The sequence below is a fragment of the Panulirus ornatus genome, chromosome 16 (genome assembly GCF_036320965.1).
Source record: "Panulirus ornatus isolate Po-2019 chromosome 16, ASM3632096v1, whole genome shotgun sequence".
NCBI lineage: Eukaryota > Metazoa > Arthropoda > Malacostraca > Decapoda > Palinuridae > Panulirus > Panulirus ornatus.
This window is the reverse complement of record NC_092239.1, coordinates 33,521,493-33,544,400: the sequence shown is the minus strand read 5'-3', so window position 1 is coordinate 33,544,400 and position 22,908 is coordinate 33,521,493. Positions and strand designations below refer to the sequence as shown.

The following is a 22,908-nucleotide window of genomic DNA, read 5'->3' as shown; positions in this document are numbered from 1 at the left end:
GGCGGTAGAGCAAGGCAAACACAGCGTGACTTGGCAAACACCCTTGTTGACTCGTATCTGCAAGGGAATGCTGGTCTCAACAACACAGTTCGGGGGGAGGGAAGGGCGTTATTTGACTTGTTCTCCTCCCTAGCTCAGGGAGGTTATGGTATCAAGGTGGCGGAAGCGGCAGAGTTGGGCGTATGGATTAAAGAGCGTGTTGTGCTGGAGTTGTGTATGTGACAGACGTGCTTGTAGGGAGCCATGGATAATGGAGCGGGCGGTATTGGAACACACACGTGTGTGTTTCTCTGGGCTTGATCCTATGTGAGAACTAGTTTATGGATGGTGTACCTACTTAACTTTATGAGTAATTGTGTTCCTCACTTTATGGTTGAAGGTATAAAGTGGGTTTTTTTGGGGGGAATGAAAAGATGACGCCACCTTCAGTGGTTCTGGAAGTGCAAGTCTGCGAACTGCCAGCCGTGTTAGGAGGCGCCCCGTATTATGGTATCGTGTGTGAGGGAAGTGGTAGTGAGGATATGGTTTCCAGATACCTTTAGCCTCCGAGGCTAAAGTGTGAGGCTTGCATTCAGGGTGAAGTGGTCTTTCAAGGTAAGGGCCTTGGTGCTGAGCTGTCTTGAGGCCTTCAGGAGTGAGGCCCTGAGAGAGAAGGAGGCAAGGGCGTCGTAAAAGTCGGGTCTCATTTAGTGAAGGGTTTTGTTTTCCCTTAGGGCCTTCCGGCTGCTAATAGGGAGTGATGTGTAGAGAGGTAAAGGCTGACAGTGTTGGAATATGGGAGGGGGTTCACTTGAGGGGTAAAGTGCCTGCTTGAGACTTGAAGGAGAGGAGTGTGGAGGCCGTGAGCAACTCTCTGTTTTAGTCCAGCACCATGATACATGCGTCGTCTCAACAGTTAATTAGAACTGTATTTTCTAACTGTTATATAAGCTGGTGAGGAAGACTTGAACTGTGAGTTTTAATAGAACATGTCTGCTGCTTGGCAAGTGGACACCATTCTTCCTGCCCGAACTAATAATGACACTTGTATTCCCTCGCTGGATGGCAATGCTGAGACGCTGAAATAGAAAGCTGGGTGCTTGTTGACTGTATCAGGTTAGGTTCAGCTCATCTTCTCATGGTGCGAATTCGAGACTTTTTGTTTGTGACTTGACTTCTTGGCTGCTTGTATATACATTCTTTTTTTTCCTCGTGTTCTTTAGGGGCTTTTCCAATGTATATTGAGCACAAGGAAAGTGTTTTGAATTTATATACCGTAAGACACTCTAGGAAATCTTACGTGTTTGCGATCTCCCGTAAAGCTGGCATACAGTGTACCTAGCTCACACCCTCAGGTAGCCACTGGTGTCATGTACTCTGGTGCAGATCTCACTACTGTGGTGCTACACTGCTCGTACACTTTTCATTGCACGTGAGTTCGCACCGAGGTAAGATTCTTGATCACTCTCCGAATAGACACGTCATTAATGCTGATCGAATAGTGGTGATCATCTTGGCGGCGTCGCACGAGAGATGAGTGTTGGCTGCTGGAAGATACCCGACCTGAGACTCCCACATGAGGCCTGATCATTGGACCTTCCATATGCTTGTGGCGAGAGGGACTGGTGCATTTCCGTATGGCATGACTCGCATTTAGTTCTACCTCCTCCCTCCCTCACTCCCTATTCCCAAGGGGCTGTTTGTGAAGGCTGGAGTGTGGTGTACAGTGTGTGTGGCCACGGCCGCAAAGCCATCCTATGGTTGCATGTAGGTAAGGTTGGCCACTACCCCCCCGGGCTCGTGTACCCGGCCTGCCTCTGGGGTTTATTGAGCCACAGTCGCAGCTCCTTTCTCTCTCTCTCTCTCTCTCTCTCTCTCTCTCTCTCTCTCTCTCTCTCTCTCTCTCTCTCTCTCTCTCTCCACGTGCCTGGGGTGTGAAGGGAAGTGCTGCCAGCAATTAACCTTCTCCCCCTCCCCTTTCTTACCCCCCACCCCACCCCTTTCCCCTCTCCATTTGACATTATAACACACCTCACACACACACACACACACACACACACACACACACACACACACACACACACACGGATTTACCATAAAGCATCTATGGGATCCATCGCCATCATAGTTGCTCGGGAGTGAGATAGTAACAAAAAAACACTAGTTTCAGAACAGAACACACAAGTGAGAGAGGTTTATGTAAAGGAATTGTATCCCATACAAGGCTCACAGACGGCATAGCATTTATGTACAGTTGCTCACGAAGGCGGTGCTCATTAACGAAGAAGGAGACTGTAGTTCGTTACTACACATCCGGGTTATCACAACATTCACGTCTCCATTTCCTGGCTTTCGCCAGTAACACCAGGTCAGTCGATCTAGTCCCGTCCTTCATGTCGCTGGCCTTGAACTTGGAACGGCACTGATATATTTTCTCCACTGGTAATGAAATAAGTGGATCGGGACAGGTGGAAATCTTACGTTGTTGCACAGTTTGGTCTCATTTTAACGTCTGGCCTCTTATCTTTAAGTCTTCCTTTATCTAGTAACTGTAAACTCTTTATCTTTAAGCCTTCCTTTATCTAGTAACTGTAAGCTTTTATCTTTAATCCTTCCTGTATCTGTAGTAACGTGTAAACTCTTAACTTTAAGCCTTCCTGTATGTGTAGTAACTGTAAACTCTTATCTTTAAGCCTTCCTGTATCTGTAGTAACTGTAAACTTTTATCTTTAATCCTTCCTGTATCTGTAGTAACTGTAAACTCTTATCTTTAATCCTTCCTATATCTGTAGTGTAAACTCTTAACTTTAAGCCTTCCTGTATATGTAGTAACTGTAAACTCTGATCTTTAAGCCTTCGTCCTTCGTCTGTGTATACTGTCGTCAGAACCACCTTCAGCCTACGTTACGGCGAGACTGTTTACTGTCCTGGTAAGTAGTTCTGACCTCGAATGATGAAGGCGTGCGTTGTCCGGTAGACGAAATTCCATGACTGGGCCGTCACCCTAGCTTGAAAGCGGCGGTGGGAGGGAATGCAGTCATGGTCGTCAGCAGAAGCCAGCTGGGGGAGAGAGAGAGAGAGAGAGAGAGAGAGAGAGAGAGAGAGAGAGAGAGAGAGAGAGAGAGAGAGACTAAAAAGGATTTTATCCCACTGGATCCCTGTGGTTTGACCCAAAGGTCGTCATGGCGACTCCATTGGACTGTGCTCCGTCTGGTAGTGTCGTGAGCTTGGATTGCCAGGAGATGTCTTCATCCAATTACTGCTGCGAGAGCACAATGGCATCCATGCTGGCCCAAGAGAGAATATATATATATATATATATATATATATATATATATATATATATATATATATATATATGGAGCGGGGGGCTGGAAATCCTCCCCTCTCATTTTTCTTTTTTTAATTTTCCAAAAGAAGGAACAGAGAAGGGGGCCAGGTGAGGATATTCCCTCAAAGGATATTCCCTCTGTTCTTAACGCTACCTCGCTAATGCGGGAAATGGCGAATAGACGTGACACAGTTAACATGTCATGAACAGCAACAGTTCCTGGAGACACATCGTGAGCAGTGAGGAGGAAGCGTGATGCGTGAGCAACAAGTGTGAGCTGTGAACATCCTTTTGAATGCGTTGTCGACGCTAATTGCCTTCTCAGTTGTTCGACCGCGGACGTAACAAGCGGGGCGGCCAGAGACAGATCCTGATCACGGACGAGCGGTTGAAGCAGCTAAGGACACAACGTACACAAGAGACGTACTGTCGTACTCGAGAGTCGTACCGTCATGTTTTGAGGACAGCAACGTCGTGCTGTCTTCACGCGCACTGTCTTGCTTGTGGAATCGTCTTGTCGTGTCCAAGGATCGTACCGTCGCGCTCAGGGGCCCCGTGGTCGTACTCAAGGGCCCCATTGTCGTACTCAAGGGCCCAGTTGTCGCACTCAAGGGCCCTACCGTTGTCGTACTCAAGGGCCCTACCGTTGTCGTACTCGAGAGCCCTACCGTTGTCGTACTCAAGAGCCCTACCGTTGTTGTACTCTAAGGCCCCGTTGTAGTACTCAAAGGCCCCGTTGTCGTACTCAAGGGCCCCACTGTCGTACTCAAGGGCTCTACCGTTGTCGTACTCAAGGGCCCTACCGTTGTCGTACTCAAGGGCCCCATTGTCGTACTCAGAGCCCTACCGTTGCACTCAAGGCCCATACCATCCTCCTCCAAGTCTCATCCCTTTGCTTACCCTCAAAGGGCGTGCCATCGTGTTCCGGAGGTCAGCTAACACACTTACCATCGAGGCAAACTCATTGTTCACAGTGCGGACAAGTGGCTGGTCCCTACCATCCACTGGGAAACACCTCACACCACTGGCACCTCACGGTGGTGCTGGTAGGGAAACTGGTAGGTGGAGAGTGAGAGATGGAGAGGCTGTTGGGAAATAGGGACGGGTAGGGGAGTAAATTGGATAGAATAGGGTTACATTCGGGGAGGAACATCTGGTCCCGAGCAAAGTCTCTGCCAGCGGAGGCTTCTGTCTCCATGATCTTGTTACTTCAGCTTCTGGTCCGTTTTCTTATACTGTTTTGCTCCTCGCTCTTGTGGCAGGCAACACTTAGGGAGATTAGGTCAGAAATATGTCACAATAACAGATCATACGAGGTGCAGAAATATTGTGATGTGTATATTCTCATACTACATTTTTTTTTCAATTGGAGTCGGATCATTTTTAACACTCTTCCTTAGGATTAGTTTAATCTTTTTGCGCTGTTGCATTTGTCCTGTAATCAGCTTTTTGCAACCTGCTGTGATGCTTTATGTGTTTGATATTGTGTATTGTCCTCTTCTTCATGTTGTATATCAACAATATTGCCTTCTTTGAAAATCTTTGTTTACACCGTATTAACCACATCAATGCACGTAAGAATTCCGTATTATCACACCGTGCATTCCGTCCATATGCATCAGAACCCTTTAATGACTCTCCAGTCACACACACACACACACACACACACACACACACACACCTTCCGTTTATCAACACACCAGCGGAGGGCTTCACATTCACACGGACCCAGTTTCATCTGAGTCGAACTTTTCACCGAGCCTGGCGCCCCCCGACACACACGCACATACACACACACACCCACACGTACCGCTGCTGGACTGTGTTGCATGCAGAAGAGACTCTAGCCTCCTTTTAACATTCGTGCTTGTGGCGTGTGCGTTTCCCTGTATGTGTGCGCGTGTGTGTGTGTGTGTGCGTTATTCTGCATGCGTATAGGTCAGGTCAGAGGTCATGCCTTCAGACGCAAGGATCGCGTAAAAATGTCAGGTGAATGCATCGAGATACGATTTATGTCACGGAAAACATCAGACTCTCTCAGTTTGTGTGAGAAGTCAGCTGATTTCTGTCTGTTGGTCTGAGTGTCTGTCTATCTGTCCGTCTGTTTGACATGAAAGACACTGAAAATGATATGACAATTTCGGGTTAAAGAGGATCTTGTTTCAACAACATATTACTGCCCTTTTAAAGCCTTCACCCCCGCTTGTTTTCTTTTTCAGACTCATTTCCAAATTTAAAAACTTCCCCAAATAAAGACATTCCAATTTCAAGGGTTTTTCCTCCAATGTAAATATATATATATATATATATATATATTTTTTTTTTTCCAAACTTTGAAAAAAAGAAAAACATTGTATTTCCCCCCCCATGGGAAACAGTTGCCAAACAATGTTTTTCTTTCACATTCTGATCCTGTGGGATAAAAAAAATACAAGACTATCTGGTGGAACAACCTGTTATCCCCACGTGACTCTTAACCCGTCGTTGAAGTCGATATTCCTGTTATATGTCTGTGTGCTCATCATCCTTACGGCATGTTGCATTAATTGGTGGAATCAGATAGTTCTTGTCTGTACTTTTCAGTAACGGGAGCTCCAGGCCTCGGGTAGCTCTGTGTACGTGAGTGTTTGGAAGTGTGTGCACCTGTGTGTGTGTGTGTGTGTGTACACGTTTGTGTGCGTAACTGGAGAATCTCTTAAGCTTTCGTCTTTTCTCGAACTAGTAGAAAACCTGTTTATATATATATATATATATATATATATATATATATATATATATATATATATATATATATATATATTCCCATGAGTTCATGGGAGAATGAAACACGATAAGTTCCCAAGTGCATTTTCATGTAGTAATCACATCATCAGGGGAGACACAAGAAAGAAATATAACCGTGTGTAGTGATGAAGATGGCTTAATGATGATGATTCAGTTTCGAGGATGATGTATAGTAATGGAATCCCGTAAGAACTATAGTTTGATTATTCAATTATTGGTTTCAGGATGTTCATTTCGACGGCAGAAGTGAAGCATCTGAATCAGTAAATGGCGTCCAGCTAGTCATTTGGACAGTAAAAAGTGAAGCTTCTGAATCATTTTTGGCTTCGGCCGGTTCATTTCGACAGCAGAAGTGAAGCTTCTGAGTCAGTAAATGGCTTTGAGCTGTTATTTTGACGGCTGAATCGAAGCTTCTGAATCAGTTATTGACTCCGAACTGTTCATTTCGACGGCAGCAGAAGTGAGGCTTCTGATTCATTACCTCCACAAGACTACCGGAATTTCCCTTGCCTTTCACAGAGCTTATTAGGTTGTAAGTAAACCGCTCAGGCATTTCATCCTGCACAAATAGTCGCCTTTGATCTTGGCCAAACATTACTGTCTTTTCTTGACTTGTCGAACTGATTTCTGTCGTCGAGAAATTTCGCTTTGGTGTTAGATAAAAGAGAAATATATCTATCTGTCTGTATGTCTGTCTTTGTACCTGTCTCTATTACTCTCTCTCTCTCTCTCTCTCTCTCTCTCTCTCTCTCTCTCTCTCTCTCTCTCTCTCTCTCTCTCCACTTACCTGCTCGCTGTGCTTTAGGAACCCTTTCATTACGTCCCAGCAGTGCTCAGAAAGTTAGCCACGTCCACCGGCTTGGACCTCTGGTCAAGAAGTGTGGTGTGTGTGTGTGTGTGTCTTGGCAAGGAGAGTTCAGGGCAGAGGAAAATTTGGTTTTAGTTGTCTTCAGAGTTTTAGTTGTCTTCCGAGTTTTAGTTGTCTTCAGAGTTTTAGTTGTCTTCAGAGTTTTAGTTGTCTTCAGAGTTTTAGTTGTCTTCAGAGTTTTAAGTTGTCTTCAGAGTTTTAAGTTGTCTTCAGAGTTTTAAGTTGTCTTCAGAGTTTTAAGTTGTCTTCAGAGTTTTAAGTTGTCTTCAGAGTTTTAAGTTGTCTTCAGAGTTTTAAGTTGTCTTCAGAGTTTTAAGTTGTCTTCAGAGTTTTAAGTTCCTTCTTGGGCATGAGGGGCCATGTGATGCATTGATTTTATGGTTGAATGTTGAAGAGGTCACGGCGTGATTCGTATGTGTCTGGAAAGTGTAGTTTCAGAGTATTGGACTGGGTGGAAGGGGCGGTATGTTCAGTGTTCGTTGAGTCAGTTTAATGTGCCGATCTTTCGTCTATTTTGATCCAAATCTTGTGCTTGTACGTGAGATATAATTCCCTGGTAAAATTCCATGTAAAGTCTGAACGAGGTAAAATTCATATTATATGTAAATCAAGCCTCAGCATTTACATCTAGATGTAAACCTGATCTTCATGTAGACTGAATATCTCTATGTAAATAAGGTCTCCTCGTCAGTCGACCCCAAGATGCAAAGTCTTTCCCATTTCATGACAAGCCTAAATTCACTCCTTCCGCTTCGCCCGCTTCCTGCACACATCAGCCCCGCTTCGCTTCCCTTCCACCCTCCTTCACTCTCCGTCCCTTTCTCTCTCTCTCTGTTTTTCTTATCATTTCGTCTTCATCATCCTCAAGTCTGGATCCATGTGTGTCTTCCTCATTTTTATAAATATAGTCTCTCATTTTTTGTCTTATTATTCTCATTTTCTCTCACCCATCTGTTTATCTCTTCCGTCTTTCATTCACTTTACGCCTTTATGTAATTTGTCTCTCCCTGTTCCTTTTATCATCATGTCTTCCCCTAAGTGTAATACATTCTCTCTCTCTCTCTCTCTCTCTCTCTCTCTCTCTCTCTCTCTCTCTCTCTCTCTCTCTCTCTCTCTCTCTCTTCTTTCCCCACGCCCTGGTGTAATTACCGTGAGGCCTATTTGACTCGTTATGGTGTAAGTAAGGCAGCCAGTGGGCCACCAGTTGCCCTGGGGGAAGGTAATGTGTTTCACGTGGGAAAATCTCCAATGGCATTTGAACGCCGCGAGTTTTAGTGGCACCGAATTTTAAAAGAAATGTAAAATTGAATTTCTTTTTTTTTGGGGGGGGGGGGGGGGAATCAGAAAACATGAGCCCTAAAGGCATAGTTACAAAGTAATAAAAATTCCTAGCCACATTTGCATACTCGAGCCCGCCCGCTCACGATCGGGCCCAAGTGGGTTCGAATCCCGGCAGCGGCACTCGGCCTACACCCAACCCAGGGTGTTCCTCCTCCCCTCGGAAATAAGTACTTAGCTTGAGCTGGCGCGTGTATATGTGTGTGTGTGTGTGTGTGTGTGTGTGTGTGTGTGTGTATACCCATACAAGGCTGGAGACATGTTGCATATATACACAGGGACCAGAAACTGGGCAGCACTATTGTAGAACTCTCTCTCTCTCTCCTGGTAAGACATAAGTCACCATTTATTTTACACATTCGATATTCGTAATAAGTTTTTCCTTTCTTAAATTCCTACGACGTCAAGAGGTCTTCCTTGCCAACACGCCAATTTCCCCCACGGCGGCTGTAAACTGATAGAAAACTTGTCCCAGCCACTTCCATGATCTTCTACCCCTACACCCACACTTATCTCCCGGTACATACACAAACTTTTCCCTACCAGCCCAGGAAAAAAAAAAAAAGGGGGAAACTTTTCCTCGCCTCACGTAAACTTTCTCCACCATATATAAACTTGGCTCCCTCGTCCCTTCATTGTACTAAGCTTCTCGCACGGTATAAGAATTTCCCCCACAGCACGAAAACCATCCCTGCCGTTCACATTGTTTCCCTAATGCACATGAAATTTCCCCAACATTCATAGCTTTTTATTTAAAAAAAAAAAATATGATATATTCCCCTGGAATACTCAGATTTCTTCCTCCGTTTTCTCTTAAACCTTTTGTGCCATGTGTAATTTGCGTTGTGTTTACATCTGTTACATGTATACTAACGCTGCTGTATACACATCCTGCTGTATGTCATACGCACAAGGGTCGTGTTGAGATTAGATTCACCAGAGTGCAGAATTAAGCCATTCTCATTTGTTCTGAAGGACCATATGTATTGTGAGAGCATGTATGATCTTAAGAGTTATTAGTTTTCTTTTATTTTCAAAAAGGCGTTTAATTTAGGGTTTTTTTTTCGATCGTTGGTTATCAAATATATGACTTGATGGTCCGAGTTATCATTCGTTTTTTCTTGAAAAAGGCGTTTAATTAAGTTTTTTCGATCGTTGGTTATATGACTTGATGGTCTCGATAGGCTTATATAAAGCCCAGGCAACCGACCACCCAACCCATTTTTTTTGTCCCTGCTGTAGACAGACAGACAGACAGTGACTCTACTGTGACTTTGCCGTGTGTGTGACTTCGCCTCTGTATGCAAACACCCTGTTTTCATGTCGCCCTGAACATTCGAGCCATTCTGAATACCTTCTTTGTTACGGGTTTTGCCAGTCCTTTTTCCCTCCTCAATTCTTTACACTTATCTCTTCCTAACCCCCGCAGCCTCATGCTAACCTTCCCTGCTAAACGTGAGCTTTGCTATAGAACCCAAGCCTCTTCTGTACACCAACACTCGGCCACAGAGGACGTCTTTCTATACCGTATCTATAGACCTGTTTGCTCCACGAGACTAATCCGATACTGAGAGAGACTTTACCTCTCAGTATACACCGTCTCTCCCACGTCTAGGAAAACTCACCTCATCATAGACAGACTTTTCCTTCTCTGCCCAGACTCTCGTGTCGCACAGAGCGCCAACTCGTGAGCGAACGACTTTCGTCAATGTTTCGCGACAGAGAATTACAGGGACGCTGGTCCGCGCCTCCTCCTACCAACACCTTCCCTCCTGCAGATAGGTTCCTGTAATGTGGTCCTCGAGTCTAGCCTTGCCTCAACCTCCCTAAGCCCCTTCGGTCGATTGGGTGTGAGCGTACAAGCGTGACTTCCAGCCTTAGCGAATCGGGTCGCATAGCACCTTCATGCGCCGGATGCCTCAATTAGGGAGCAGGCATGGCAACACAATAACTTTGTTATCTCGCAAACTACTTTTCATTAAGGGACCCGTGGCAAGAGACGGTGGCTCTCCTCCCTTTCCCCTCCCACCTGGAGCGTTGTACGTTTTGGTGGGTCCGGCCACGTTGGCACACACTGTGGTGGTGGCAACGTTGTCAGGTGGTATACGCTCATGGTGGCACCGTAGTTGTCAGATGTGTCCTCATGGTGGCACCGTTGTCAGGAGACATTACCTCTGATCTATGTAGTTTAGATAGTCACATATATATTACGTACATCACAGATTTATCAAGTAGTTTAGGCTGCATTTATAGTTATCATAATTATTATTATTATCATTATTATTACTGTCATTACTAATTATTATTAGTAGTAGTTGTTATTATTGATTATTATTATTGTTGTTATTATTGATTATTGTTATTACCATTATCATTATTATTGCCATTTACCGTAATTGGTTCACGTTAATTAAGTCCATTTATGATGTGTTTCGTGATGCAATCTTCCTCGCTCACACCAATCTGGTTGTGGTCATCTTTTAGCCGTTGTAAAACTTAAGGTAGAATGTTATTAATTTACGTTTTAAGCTCTGTTATTTACCGTTTATTTTTTTATCTCTGCCTTTGTTAGTGTGTGTGTGTGTGTGTGTGTGTGTGTGTGTAACGTATTGCCCACCATTTTTACATATCATGCACCGATGTTTCTCATTACTGTCATGCAAGTTATCATCATAGATCTCTCACGTCCCCCACTCACTCGCCCCCTCCTCCTCCTCCTTCGGCGCCTTCGTCAGGTATAAGGTAAAAGCCGCCCTTGACCCAAAGCCCTTTCGCGATGCGGAGGTTCATTGTTCCCCCCCCCCTTCCCCTGTGATGATTAATATGTCACACCCCGTTTATCACAGCCTCCTAACGAGCTCCCTTCTCCTGCGCCTCCGTCAGGTACGAGCTACGAGCCACCGTTGACCAACGTGTTCACGATGCAGTGGTTCCTGACGCTGTTCAGCAACTGCCTGCCACGGGAGACGGTGATGCGGGTGTGGGACCTCACCTTCCTGCAGGGGGATGAGGTGCTGCTCCGCACCGCCCTTGCCATCTGGGACGGACTCGCTGGGTAAGTGGTCGCAAAAGTGGTATGGCAGTGGTTCTCGCCCCCTCACGCCCCAAGACTCACACGTTCAGTGGCTGGGGTGTAGCAGTATTTTCGTGAATTCTTAAATTTCGTGGGATTCGTGGATTATTATGTTTCGTGGGATTCGTGAGGTCTTACCAATCCTTCGTCGTGAGTGGCATATGTGTCTTGAGAAAACCTATGGCATTTACTTCATTTCTTACAAAGCTAAACGATGTCTGAACTGCTTTTGGACGTGTCAGTGTTTTATGTAAGGTTCTGTGATAGTTTTTTGGGTAAGGTCATGTCCTGGATAAGGTCATGCACATAGGATATGCGTGAGTAAGGTCATGTCTTAGGTCATGGCCTGGGTAAGGTCATGTCCTGGATAAGGTCATACACATAGGATATGCCTGAGTAAGGTCATGTCATAGGTCATGGCCTGGGTAAGGTCATGCCCTTTAACAAGGTCATACCCCAGGTAAGGGCATGTCCTTGGGAAGGTCGCATGACCCTGTTCATGATGAACACCATAGGAACCGAAGCCCATTACTTCACACGGACCATACACGATGTCCTGCTGGTGTTTTATACAGGAACCCCGGTTTGTTTACGGTATTTTTCGTGGTATATTTTTCGTGGTATATTTTCGTGGTATATTTTTCGTGGTATATTTTTCTCCCCTCTCCCTGGGGATGGGGGAGAATGAATACGTGCCACGTATTCCCTGCCTGTCGTAGAAGGCGACTAAAAGGGGAGGGGGCTGGGGGCTGGAAATCCTCCTCTCTCGTTTTTTTTTTTTATATATTTCCAAAAGAAGGAACAGAGAAGGGGGCCAGGTGAGGATATTCCCTCAAAGGCCCAGTCCTCTGTTCTTAACGCTACCTCGCTAATGCGGGAAATGGCAAATAATTCGAAAAAAAAAAGAAAAAAAAAGAATTTGGATTTTTCGTGTATGAATTTGGATCAATCTGTGGATTAGTCTCGACTCATGATTACATTCGCAGTTATCGAATTAATCCCGGATCTCTGTGTGTAATGTCGGGTTAACGTGGTATATGATCGTGTCTCCTCGAACTGGTGACCAGGGAGGGACTTATTCTCGTCCAGGGCGAAGCTGCTGTTGTTCACACAGCCGACACTTGTAAGGCAAGAGGAACGACTCGGTCTTGGTGATGACAGTGGCAAAAGATGATCATCGAGGGAGGGTGGGTGTGCTTTGGTGCCTCTCTCTCTCTCTCTCTCTCTCTCTCTCTCTCTCTCTCTCTCTCTCTCTCCCCTTTGTTTGAGCGAAGCTTCGATCGTCATGCGAAGACACATTTAGCAAACTCTCGTTTACAAGCGAAGTGTCTCTTTAAGAGGATTTTTTGGTTATGAATATAGGAAGACTAAGAGAAAGAAGATGGTAATGCGAGTAGGGAGATATATGTACCAATCTATCTTTCGTGTATAACAAAAAATAGAAATAGAAAAAAGGTATATTTTTCGAGGGTATTCGAAACCTTAAGAGAAGCTTCAAAACACGTTTCATTGAACCTGCTTACCTGACGCGTACATTCACGTTGTATTCTGATTGCTTATAATACAGAACAGGCATATACTTATACTTACAAGAGGTCGCATATACTTATACTTACAAGAGGTCGTAATGCTTCATACGTACATTCTACTTACTTCCTCGGTTTTGTAAGTGCTTACGTTGCACTTAAGTTTAAGCCTGGCGTGACTTATGGTTTTTTTTTTCTTTCTTCTTCTTCTTGTCCGTGACTAAGAACCCTCGACCTTAAACAAAAAAATGGCTCGTGCATGACGGTGTTGAATGGGGGGGAGGGAAGAGCACCTTGACTGGTAATTAGCTGTTGTTTTCATAAGGAAGGCTAAGTATGAAGAAGTGCCGTCTCTCTAATTTGCCTCTTTCGCCCCCCCCCCCACGCAATTTGTGAAGCATGAGACGTGCCTCAGAGAGAGAGAGAGAGAGAGAGAGAGAGGGGGGGGGAGAGGGTCTATTAAAGACGAGAGAGGGGTGGAGAGAGAGAGAGAGAGAGAGAGAGAGAGAGAGAGAGAGAGAGAGAGAGAGAGAGAGAGAGCCACACACATGGTTCCGTCTGTATTCCTGATGTACGACCCTTGAGCACGATGGTTATTGATGACGACGTGGGTGTCGTTCGCAGGTCTATGACGCAGTTGACCTCGCGCGTACGTTGGCGTAGATATGACGTGCGGTTTACGCTGGACGCTTTACGCAGTTTTGATGCAAGTGCTTCCTTCTGCGTAGTTTGGCTGAGAGAGTTCGTGCGTGGTTTGGTGTAGTGGTTTGTATGTCGTTTAGTCCGTACACTGGACGTGGTTTATCCCACCAGTCCGACGTGGTTTATCTAGTACGCCGGACGTGGTTTATCCTGTACGCCTGACGTGGTTTAACTTTTACGTTGGACGTGGTTTAGCCTACGGGTCTTACGTGGTTTAAGCAGTGCCTCGGATACGGTGTATCCTGTACGTCGGACGTGGTTTAACCTGTACGTGAGACGTGGTTTAACCTGTACGTGGGACATGGTTTAACCTGTACGTGGGACGTGGTTTAACCTGTACATCAGACGTGGTTTATTTTTTCCCCACCAGAACGGGATCTTCCTTACAGCGTTGCCATATAATGGCCCCCCACCCCCTTCATAAATCGCTTGGCGTTGGTGACCCTGCAGTGTGAGTAATTAGAGCCAGCTCACTGTGAGAGCTGGATCAATACGGAGCTCATTATCTGGAACGCACGTAGGGCTCAGAAGAGAACGCACGGGTGAGGTGGGAGGGAGTTCACCTCTCCCATAAGTTCAGAAAGAGTCTGTACACACACACACACACACACACACACACACACACACACACACACACACGCACACACGACATGAAAGGGAGGGGAGTGGGGGGGAGGGGAAATTATTCCCCTATGCAATGGGCTCAAAAGAGAGCGCTTGTGAGACGTGGTAGGGAGCTCAACTCTCCCATGGGCTCAGGAGAGAGAGTGTGTGTGCACGGGTGGCGCAGAAGAGAGAGAGAGGGGGGGGGTAGACTTACCTCTACTGTGAGAGAGAGAGAGAGAGAGAGAGAGAGAGAGAGAGAGAGAGAGAGAGAGCGAGCGTGTGTATGTTTACCTTGGGAGGCCTCGAACAGTCGTCTAATGGAGGGGAGAGGAAGAGACGTTATCTCTTTTTTTTCTTCTCCTTCTTATCTTTAGCCTTGGAAAAGGAGGCGCCATTTTGTCTTCCAGGATAGACGAGACTGTCTGAGTACTTAGGGAGGAATGACACTTTATCCCCCCGCGCGAGGAACTGGGCTCTGTAGCCTGGGAAAAGAAAATTTCTGTACATTGGAAAGAGAAATCTCTCTCTCTCTCTCTCTCTCTCTCTCTCTCTCTCTCTCTCTCTCTCTCTCTCTCTCTCTCTCTCTACCGTGGAGAAAGAAAGAAAATGGTATAGAGGGAGAATATATTTTTTTCTTTCTGTACGGTGGAAAAAGAAATTTCTGTATAGTGTGAATGTTTTTATTTTTTTTTTTTTTTTTGAGCGTTTTGATATACCATGGGTGAGGAAGCCCGTATATCATTTTGAAAGGATTCCTGGTAAAGAGAGAGAGAGAGAGAGAGAGAGAGAGAGAGAGAGAGAGAATTCAATATAGTGTGAAACCAAAGAATAAAAAAATTCACTCTCTCTCTCTCTCTCTCTCTCTCTCTCTCTCTCTCTCTCTCCTCTCTCTCTCTCTCTCTCTTACTCACTTTGGCCTAGGAATTTTTCCCTCCAGCCTCCCGACCTGCTGCTGCTGCTCATCATCATCATGGGAAAGTCTTCTTCTCAGTTGTTTAATTACATCCACATAGTTTTAGAGTTAATTAATATTTTTTTTTCCATCCTTTTTCTAGAAGCCATCAGGTTGAACGCGTCATTCACCCGCTCCTGTGTCAATACGTCGGAGAAAGTTTCTTTAAACTGTTTTAAGTTAGTTGTTTTTTTAGGTTAGAATCAATACAATTTTTTTTTTAAGGTGATGTAATTTCTCGTGGATCATTCTGTTTTTATTTTGTAAGTTATCCTTTTGTTTGTGATGTTAGGACAATATTCAGACTCCCTTTAAGGCATAGACCTGTACTGAAGCTTTGTTGCCCGTGTTGTAGAGGCTCCATTCACCGTTGACGGAGGGAGAGAGAGAGAGAGAGAGAGAGAGAGAGAGAGAGAGAGAGAGAGAGAGAGGAGATGCCTCACCATGCGACTGGTGCATGTTGCAAGGTTGCAACACCTGCTGATGTTGGACCTGTACACAACAACGTGTCCTGGTGTCGGAGACTTCGCAAGGAGGAGGTGTATGAGGAGGACGAGTCACTGAGGGTTGGCTTATTGCAGAGTTGTGAGGGTTATCTTACTACAACCTTGTTGTGGTTATCTTACTACAACCTTGTTGTGGTTATCTTACTACAACCTTGTTGTGGTTATCTTACTACAACCTTGTTGTGGTTATCTTACCACAACCTTGTTGTGGTTATCTTACTACAAACATAGGTTTGTCTTACTACAACCTTGTTGTGGTTATCTTACTACAACCTTGTTGTGTTATCTTACTACAACTTGTTGTGGTTATCTTACTACAACCTTGTTGTGGTTATCTTACTACAACCTTGTTGTGGTTATCTTACTACAACCTTGTTGTGGTTATCTTACTACAACCTTGTTGTGGTTATCTTACTACAACCTTGTTGTGGTTATCTTACTACAACCTTGTTGTGGTTATCTTACTACAACCTTGTGTGGTTATCTTACTACAACCATGTTGTGGTTATCTTACTACAACCATGTTGTGGTTATCTTACTACAACCATGTTGTGGTTATCTTACTACAACCTTGTGTGGTTATCTTACTACAACCTTGTGTGGTTATCTTACTACAACCATGTTGTGGTTATCTTACTACAACCTTGTTGTGGTTATTCTTACTACAACCTTGTTATAGTTATCTTACTACAACCTGTTGTGGTTATCTTACTACAACCTGTTGTGGTTATCTTACTACAACCTGTTGTGGTTATCTTACTACAACCATGTTGTGGTTATCTTACTACAACCTTGTGTGGTTATCTTACTACAACCATGTTGTGGTTATCTTACTACAACCTTGTGTGGTTATCTTACTAAACCTTGTTGTGGTTATCTTACTACAACCTTGTTGTGGTTATCTTACTACAACCATGTTGTGGTTATCTTACTACAACCTTGTTGTGGTTATTCTTACTACAACCTTGTTGTGTTATCTTACTACAACCTTGTTGTGTTATCTTACTACAACTTGTTGTGGTTATCTTACTACAACCTTGTTGTGTTATCTTACTACAACCTTGTTGTGGTTATCTTACTACAACCTTGTTGTGGTTATCTTACTACAACCTTGTTGTGGTTATCTTACTACAACCTTGTTGTGGTTATCTTACTACAACCTTGTTGTGGTTATCTTACTACAACCTTGTTGTGGTTATCTTACTACAACCTTGTTGTGGTTATTCTTACTACAACCTTGTGTGGTTATCTTACTACAACCTTGTGTGGTTATCTTACTACAACCATGTTGTGGTTATCTTACTACAACCTTGTTGTGGTTATCTTACTACAACCTTGTGTGGTTATCTTACTACAACCATGTTGTGGTTATCTTACTACAACCTTGTTGTGGTTATCTTACTACAACCATGTTGTGGTTATCTTACTACAACCTTGTGTGGTTATCTTACTACAACCATGTTGTGGTTATCTTACTACAACCTTGTTGTGGTTATCTTACTACAACCTTGTTGTGGTTATCTTACTACAACCATGTTGTGGTTATCTTACTACAACCATGTTGTGGTTATCTTACTACAACTTGTTGTGGTTATCTTACTACAACCTTGTGTGGTTATCTTACTACAACCTTGTTGTGGTTATCTTAACTACAACCTTGTTGTGGTTATCTTACTACAACCTTGTTGTGTTATCTTACTACAACCTTGTTGTGGTTATCTTACTACAACCTTGTTGTGGTTATCTTACTACAACCTTGTTGTGGTTATTCTTACTACAACCTTGTTGTGTTATCTTACTACAACCTTGTTGTGGTTATTCTTACTACAACCTTGTGTGGTTATCTTACTACAACCATGTTGTGGTTATCTTACTACAACCATGTTGTGGTTATCTTACTACAACCTTGTTGTGTTATCTTACTACAACTTGTTGTGGTTATCTTACTACAACCTTGTGTGGTTATCTTACTACAACCTGTTGTGGTTATCTTACTAAACCTTGTTGTGGTTATCTTACTAAACCTTGTTGTGGTTATCTTACTACAACCTTGTGTGGTTATCTTACTACAACCTTGTGTGGTTATCTTACTACAACCTTGTTGTGGTTATCTTACTACAACCTTGTTGTGTTATCTTACTACAACCATGTTGTGGTTATCTTACTACAACCTTGTGTGGTTATCTTACTACAAAATTCGTTGTGGTTTTATGAACGCCAGCTAGTGCACACCAGCTGATGTCTGAGGCCACCCACAATTGTGAGGTCACCCACCTTTACTTGAACCCACCACCTGATGTCTGAGAGGTCACCCACCATGGCTCGAACCCACCACCTGATGTCTGCCATCCACTTCTCCCTCAAATCTCCAACAGATACATGAAGTCATCAAATGTTTTCCGAGATAATTGTTCCCCCCCCCCTTGATGTCACCAGCTGTACTTTGAAATGATTGTACTTGCTTCGGCAGTACATATACCCGTAGGATAAGTAGTTGTTAGAGGTCACCAGATGTGTCCGGGGATCACCAGTTTAAAAAAAAAGAAAAACACACTATGTTGTTTCGACCGTCACCAGCATGGGAGGTCATCATCATCACCTCCTCCCTCTTCCCTTCGAGAGGCAAACCTTTTTTCCTCGGGTCACCAAGAATGTTCCCCTGCCTTGTGGTGACCTTCCCCTTATCCCCCCATGTCCACACGGGATCTAATCAGCGATTGGGAGTCGCAATTTGTTGGTAATCTGATCAGGCCAGACTATTTATTACTCAGCAGATAGTCATCCTAGCCGGGAAAGCTTGTGGTGGCAGTAATAGTCGGGTTTTCCACAAGCCCGTCGGCTTTGCACCATGTGTAAGGTTCTTTACGGTTTGGAAAGGTAACTGGTTTGAACTTAAGTAAGTTTGACGGTATGCAAATGTATGTACTTTTTTTTTTTTTTTGATATGCGATGAATGATGACATGGTAAGATTCAAGACTTTACCCCAATTGTGGCCATCTCAGATGGGAGGAAGAGCCGAGACCATGAGGAAAAGAATGAGGGGGATACTTGAACTGAAGCTCCCCAGGTGTTTGTATACATGACCCAGGAGTGGAAAAAGTTACCAGAAGAGGGAGAGACGAGAGGAGGAAGAGAATTCCATAACTTCGTTGTTCGCGGAAAGAAAAAAAAAGAGTGGGGGTATTAAGGTCAATTCTCGTGTGGCTGGCCTTCGTAACGAAAGTTGAGGAAGCAGCAGCATCCAGTCACTTGCCTCATGTCTGGGCATCAGTGGCTTGGACGAAGGAAGACAGCTCACGAGAACAGTGGGTGAAGTAATACCTGTAGAATAGAGAGAGAGGGCGAAACGAATTGCGGTTGTCTAAAAGGGATGGTTGAAGAGAGGTGATAACAGAGGAGTTGACAAGGCAGAAAACTCGTTGTAGCCACACTCCTGGCTAAGAGGGAGGTGGAGGAAGAGCAGCCACTCTAGCTAGATGTGCGAGCAGTACTTCATACTGGGGCGTATGAGATCCCCCCTGTAGACATGAAACAGCAGCTCACAAGAAAAATAGATACGGCATCTATACAACACCAACACAAACTTCTGGGAAGAAGTTATGCTGTTTTCTTTATACCTGTGCGGTGTCCCGGAGGGAGTGAGGGATGTTATTATTATATCAAACATCTATATGTTGTTCCAGGGTCCATTTTTCCGTTGCTGATAGCAACCGCCGCTTTTATGTTGCTGCCGCAGTCAGATGCGCCTCTGCTACTCCTGTTTATCCTGCTGTTATCTGTGCTGCTTGCTTCCCCCCTCCCCGCTGTTCCTGAGCAAGCCTCTTGCGAGTGAGGTCTTATCGCACCCCGGCATCACGTGTGAGTTTCCTCTTGATGCCATCCTCTGGGAGAGGGAGGGGTTGGGGGACACTTTACACTGAGTCTTCTTGCGTCCCTCCGACAGTCGTGTGGTCTGATTACCATGGGTCTCATTTGACGTGTGTACCAACGGCAAGAAAACCTGGCGTGGGAGAGGAGATGCCCTAACTCGTCTCCCCCTCCCACGTCGTGTTGATGCCCTAGCTCGTCCCTCCCACGTCGTGTTGATGCCCTAACTCGTCCCTCCCACGTCGTGTTGATGCCCTAACTCGTCCCTCCCACGTCGTGTTGATGCCCTAGCTCGTCCCTCCCACGTCGTGTTGATGCCCTAGCTCGTCCCTCCCTCCCACGTCGTGTTGATGCCCTAACTCGTCCCTCCCACGTCGTGTTGATGCCCTAACTCGTCTCCCCCTCCCACGTCATGTTGATGCCCTAACTCGTCCCTCCCTCCCACGTCGTGTTGATGCCCTAACTCGTCTCCCCCTCCCACGTCATGTTGATGCCCTAACTCGTCCCTCCCTCCCACGTCGTGTTTGTCGTGTCTGTATTACGGAGTTAGCGTCCCTCCGTTGTGTAGGAAGAGATTGTAAAAAGGAACGAGTGTATCATATCCCATACACTGTATGTAGTTCTGATTCACAAGTATAAGGGTAGGATATGACCGGGATAGACGTGCACACTCGCCTCAGTGAGAAATGGATCTTCGTGTGAACTCTGGATCTTCGTGTGAGCTCTGGATCATCCTGTGAACTCTGGATCTTCCTGTGAACTCTGGATCTTCCTGTGAACTCTGGATCTTCCTGTGAACTCTGGATCTTCGTGTGAACTCTGGATCTTCGTGTGAACTATGGATCTTCGTGTGAACTCTAGATCATCCTGTGAACTCTGGAATTTCGTGTGAACTCTAGATCACCTTGTGAACTCTAGATAATCCTGTGAACGCTGGATCTTCGTATGAACTGTTAGCGACACTGCCACGCGAGGCGGCCCATGAGACCTGCTCCTCCTCCTCCTCCTCTGTCTTTGTAACCTAAGCCTGGCGCAAGCAGACGTGGTCAAGTCTCTTGTCTCCTCGGCTCAGTCAGGTGCTTGGATACTGCCTCTTCCAGGCACAGTGCTGGATGACAGACCTACGAGTTTAGTTCTCTAGGGTCTGGAATGCCGGTATTTCAGTCTTCCTGGAATCCAGAACTCCGGTGTTCGGATCTCCCCGGACACTGAAATTTCGCTATATCGATCTCCCTCGAGTCTGGAAGCTGGAATTACGATATATTGATCTTCCTGAAGTCTGGGAATTCCTGTATTTTGATCTTCCTGGAAACTAGAATTCCGTTATTTTTAATCTCCCTTTATCCTGAATGAAAGGATTCATGGATCTTAACCTTAAGTCTGGAATTCTGATTTTTCGATCTCCTCGGAGACTGAAAGTCCGGTTTCCATATCTCCCTGGAATCTTAAACTCCGATGTTTCGATTGCTTTCTAGACAACCCTCAGATCCCGGATCCCCAGTGTCATGGTCCAGGAAATCTGGATAATCGTAGTCGTGAGTCCTGGAAGTATAGTGCAGGACCTGGAAGGCTGAAGCGTCATGGGCGCCGTAATTTAGCCTCCTGGAACGCGGAACCCTGAAATCCAAACCCCCAAGAATTCGAATTCCCCAAAGTCTTGATTTTCACACGTGGATCTTTTGCGTCTGTTCCCTTGCAGTCTTCTGGACTTTTGGAATATAAGCTGCAGGATTATGGACCCGCGGTCCATAGACTCCCTCTGTGTGGACCTCTGGGTTATGAAGCAGCCGTCTGTGGGAACTTTCTGGATGGACCGTAGGATTGTGGACCCACGGTCCGTAAGATTCGTCAGACTGTGGACCTGCGGTCCATAAGAACCGTCCCATTTAAGGACCCGCGTCCTACATGAACCGATACATTGTGGATCCAAGGCTCCTTGGCGCCGTCTTTGCGAACTGTCGGATTGTGGACAGGCAATGGTTCATAGAGACTTCATGTGTGGACCCTCGTCGTCTGGTGCCCCCGAGGGTCAGGGGCGTCCCCCCCAGGAGCAGAGGTCTCCCTGGGTGCCTTCGTGGGCATTACCATGGGAAATTAACATGTAATAGCGGCACACTTTGGGCTCAAATAAGCCCCTCCTCGACTCACCTCAGCAGATTAAGTTCCTTGCGCAGCGGCGGCTCGAGATTCCCGTCTTTCATGTGATCCTCACAGATGCCGTTGCTGGGGGAGTAGAGGGAGGAGGAGGAGGAGGAGGGAGGAGGCGGGGAGATAAGTAGATGGATGGGGGTCGGGTTGGGTCGGGGAGAGAGAGAGGGAGAGGATATGATGGTGGCAGGAGAAGGGCGTGTGACAGGCAGGGAGGGAGGGAGAGGCACAGGATGTTGGGGTGGAGGTTATGTTATTGACACACACTCTCTCTCTCTCTCTCTCTCTCTCTCTCTCTCTCTCTCTCTCTCTCTCTCTCTCTCTCTCTCTCTCTCGTGTTTATCCGTCCCTTCTCTTGCAACTGTCCTCTCGCTCTCCCGTCTGCCTCTCGTTGATTTACCTCCTCCTCTGCCATATTCTTCTCTCTTTCCTTTTCTCTTTCTCTCTATTCACGCCACTTCCTTTCTGTATCAGTCGTCCTCACCATCCTACTGCCTATCCTCACTCTCCTACTGCTGGTCCTCATCATCCTACTGCCTATCCTCTCCATCCAACCCCTCCTGCTCACGTCAGTGTCACCTCCCACCTCATTAAACAAGGACAGTGAGGCTGAACGCCCCGTGGTCTGTGTTGGAGACATACGCCTTTATAATGCAGCAGAAGGCTTGTATGCCCCTGGTACAGCTGGCATGCATTCTTCAGCATACCAGTGCATTTTAGCGTCACAGTGTAGTCTATACTCATCATCTCAGTGTATTTTACCTTCCTTCATCATGTCAGTGTATTGTACCATCAGCATGTCCAGTGTATTGTACCATCAGCATGTCCAGTGGATTGTACCATCAGCATGTCCAGTGTATTGTACCATCAGCATGTCCAGTGTATTTTACCTTCAACATGTCCAGTGTATTGTACCATCAGCATGTCCAGTGGATTGTACCATCAGCATGTCCAGTGGATTGTACCATCAGCATGTCCAGTGGATTGTACCATCAGCATGTCCAGTGGATTGTACCATCAGCATGTCCAATGTATATTGCATACAGTGCTTTAAGGGATGGTTATAGTGAATGATTTTTCATTTTACACTGCAGCAATACAGGAGGCGCTACTCTCGTATCTGTAGATTCCTGTCTGAATGTTGACCACGGTGCATGCTCGCGGTGAGCTGCCACACTCCAGAAGCGACCTTGAGAGAGAAAACGGCTCGTGGAGTGACTGGTAGGC

General features: G+C 45.5%; 1 protein-coding gene across 1 annotated transcript in view; it reads left to right on the top strand.

Moving 5' to 3' along the window:
* Nucleotides 1-22,908, top strand: part of LOC139754233 (uncharacterized) — a 235,469-nt gene that overhangs the window by 155,082 nt on the left and 57,479 nt on the right. The window contains 1 exon segment of the mRNA XM_071671542.1: nucleotides 11,184-11,355. Within this exon segment, the coding sequence (XP_071527643.1) occupies nucleotides 11,184-11,355 (172 nt within the window).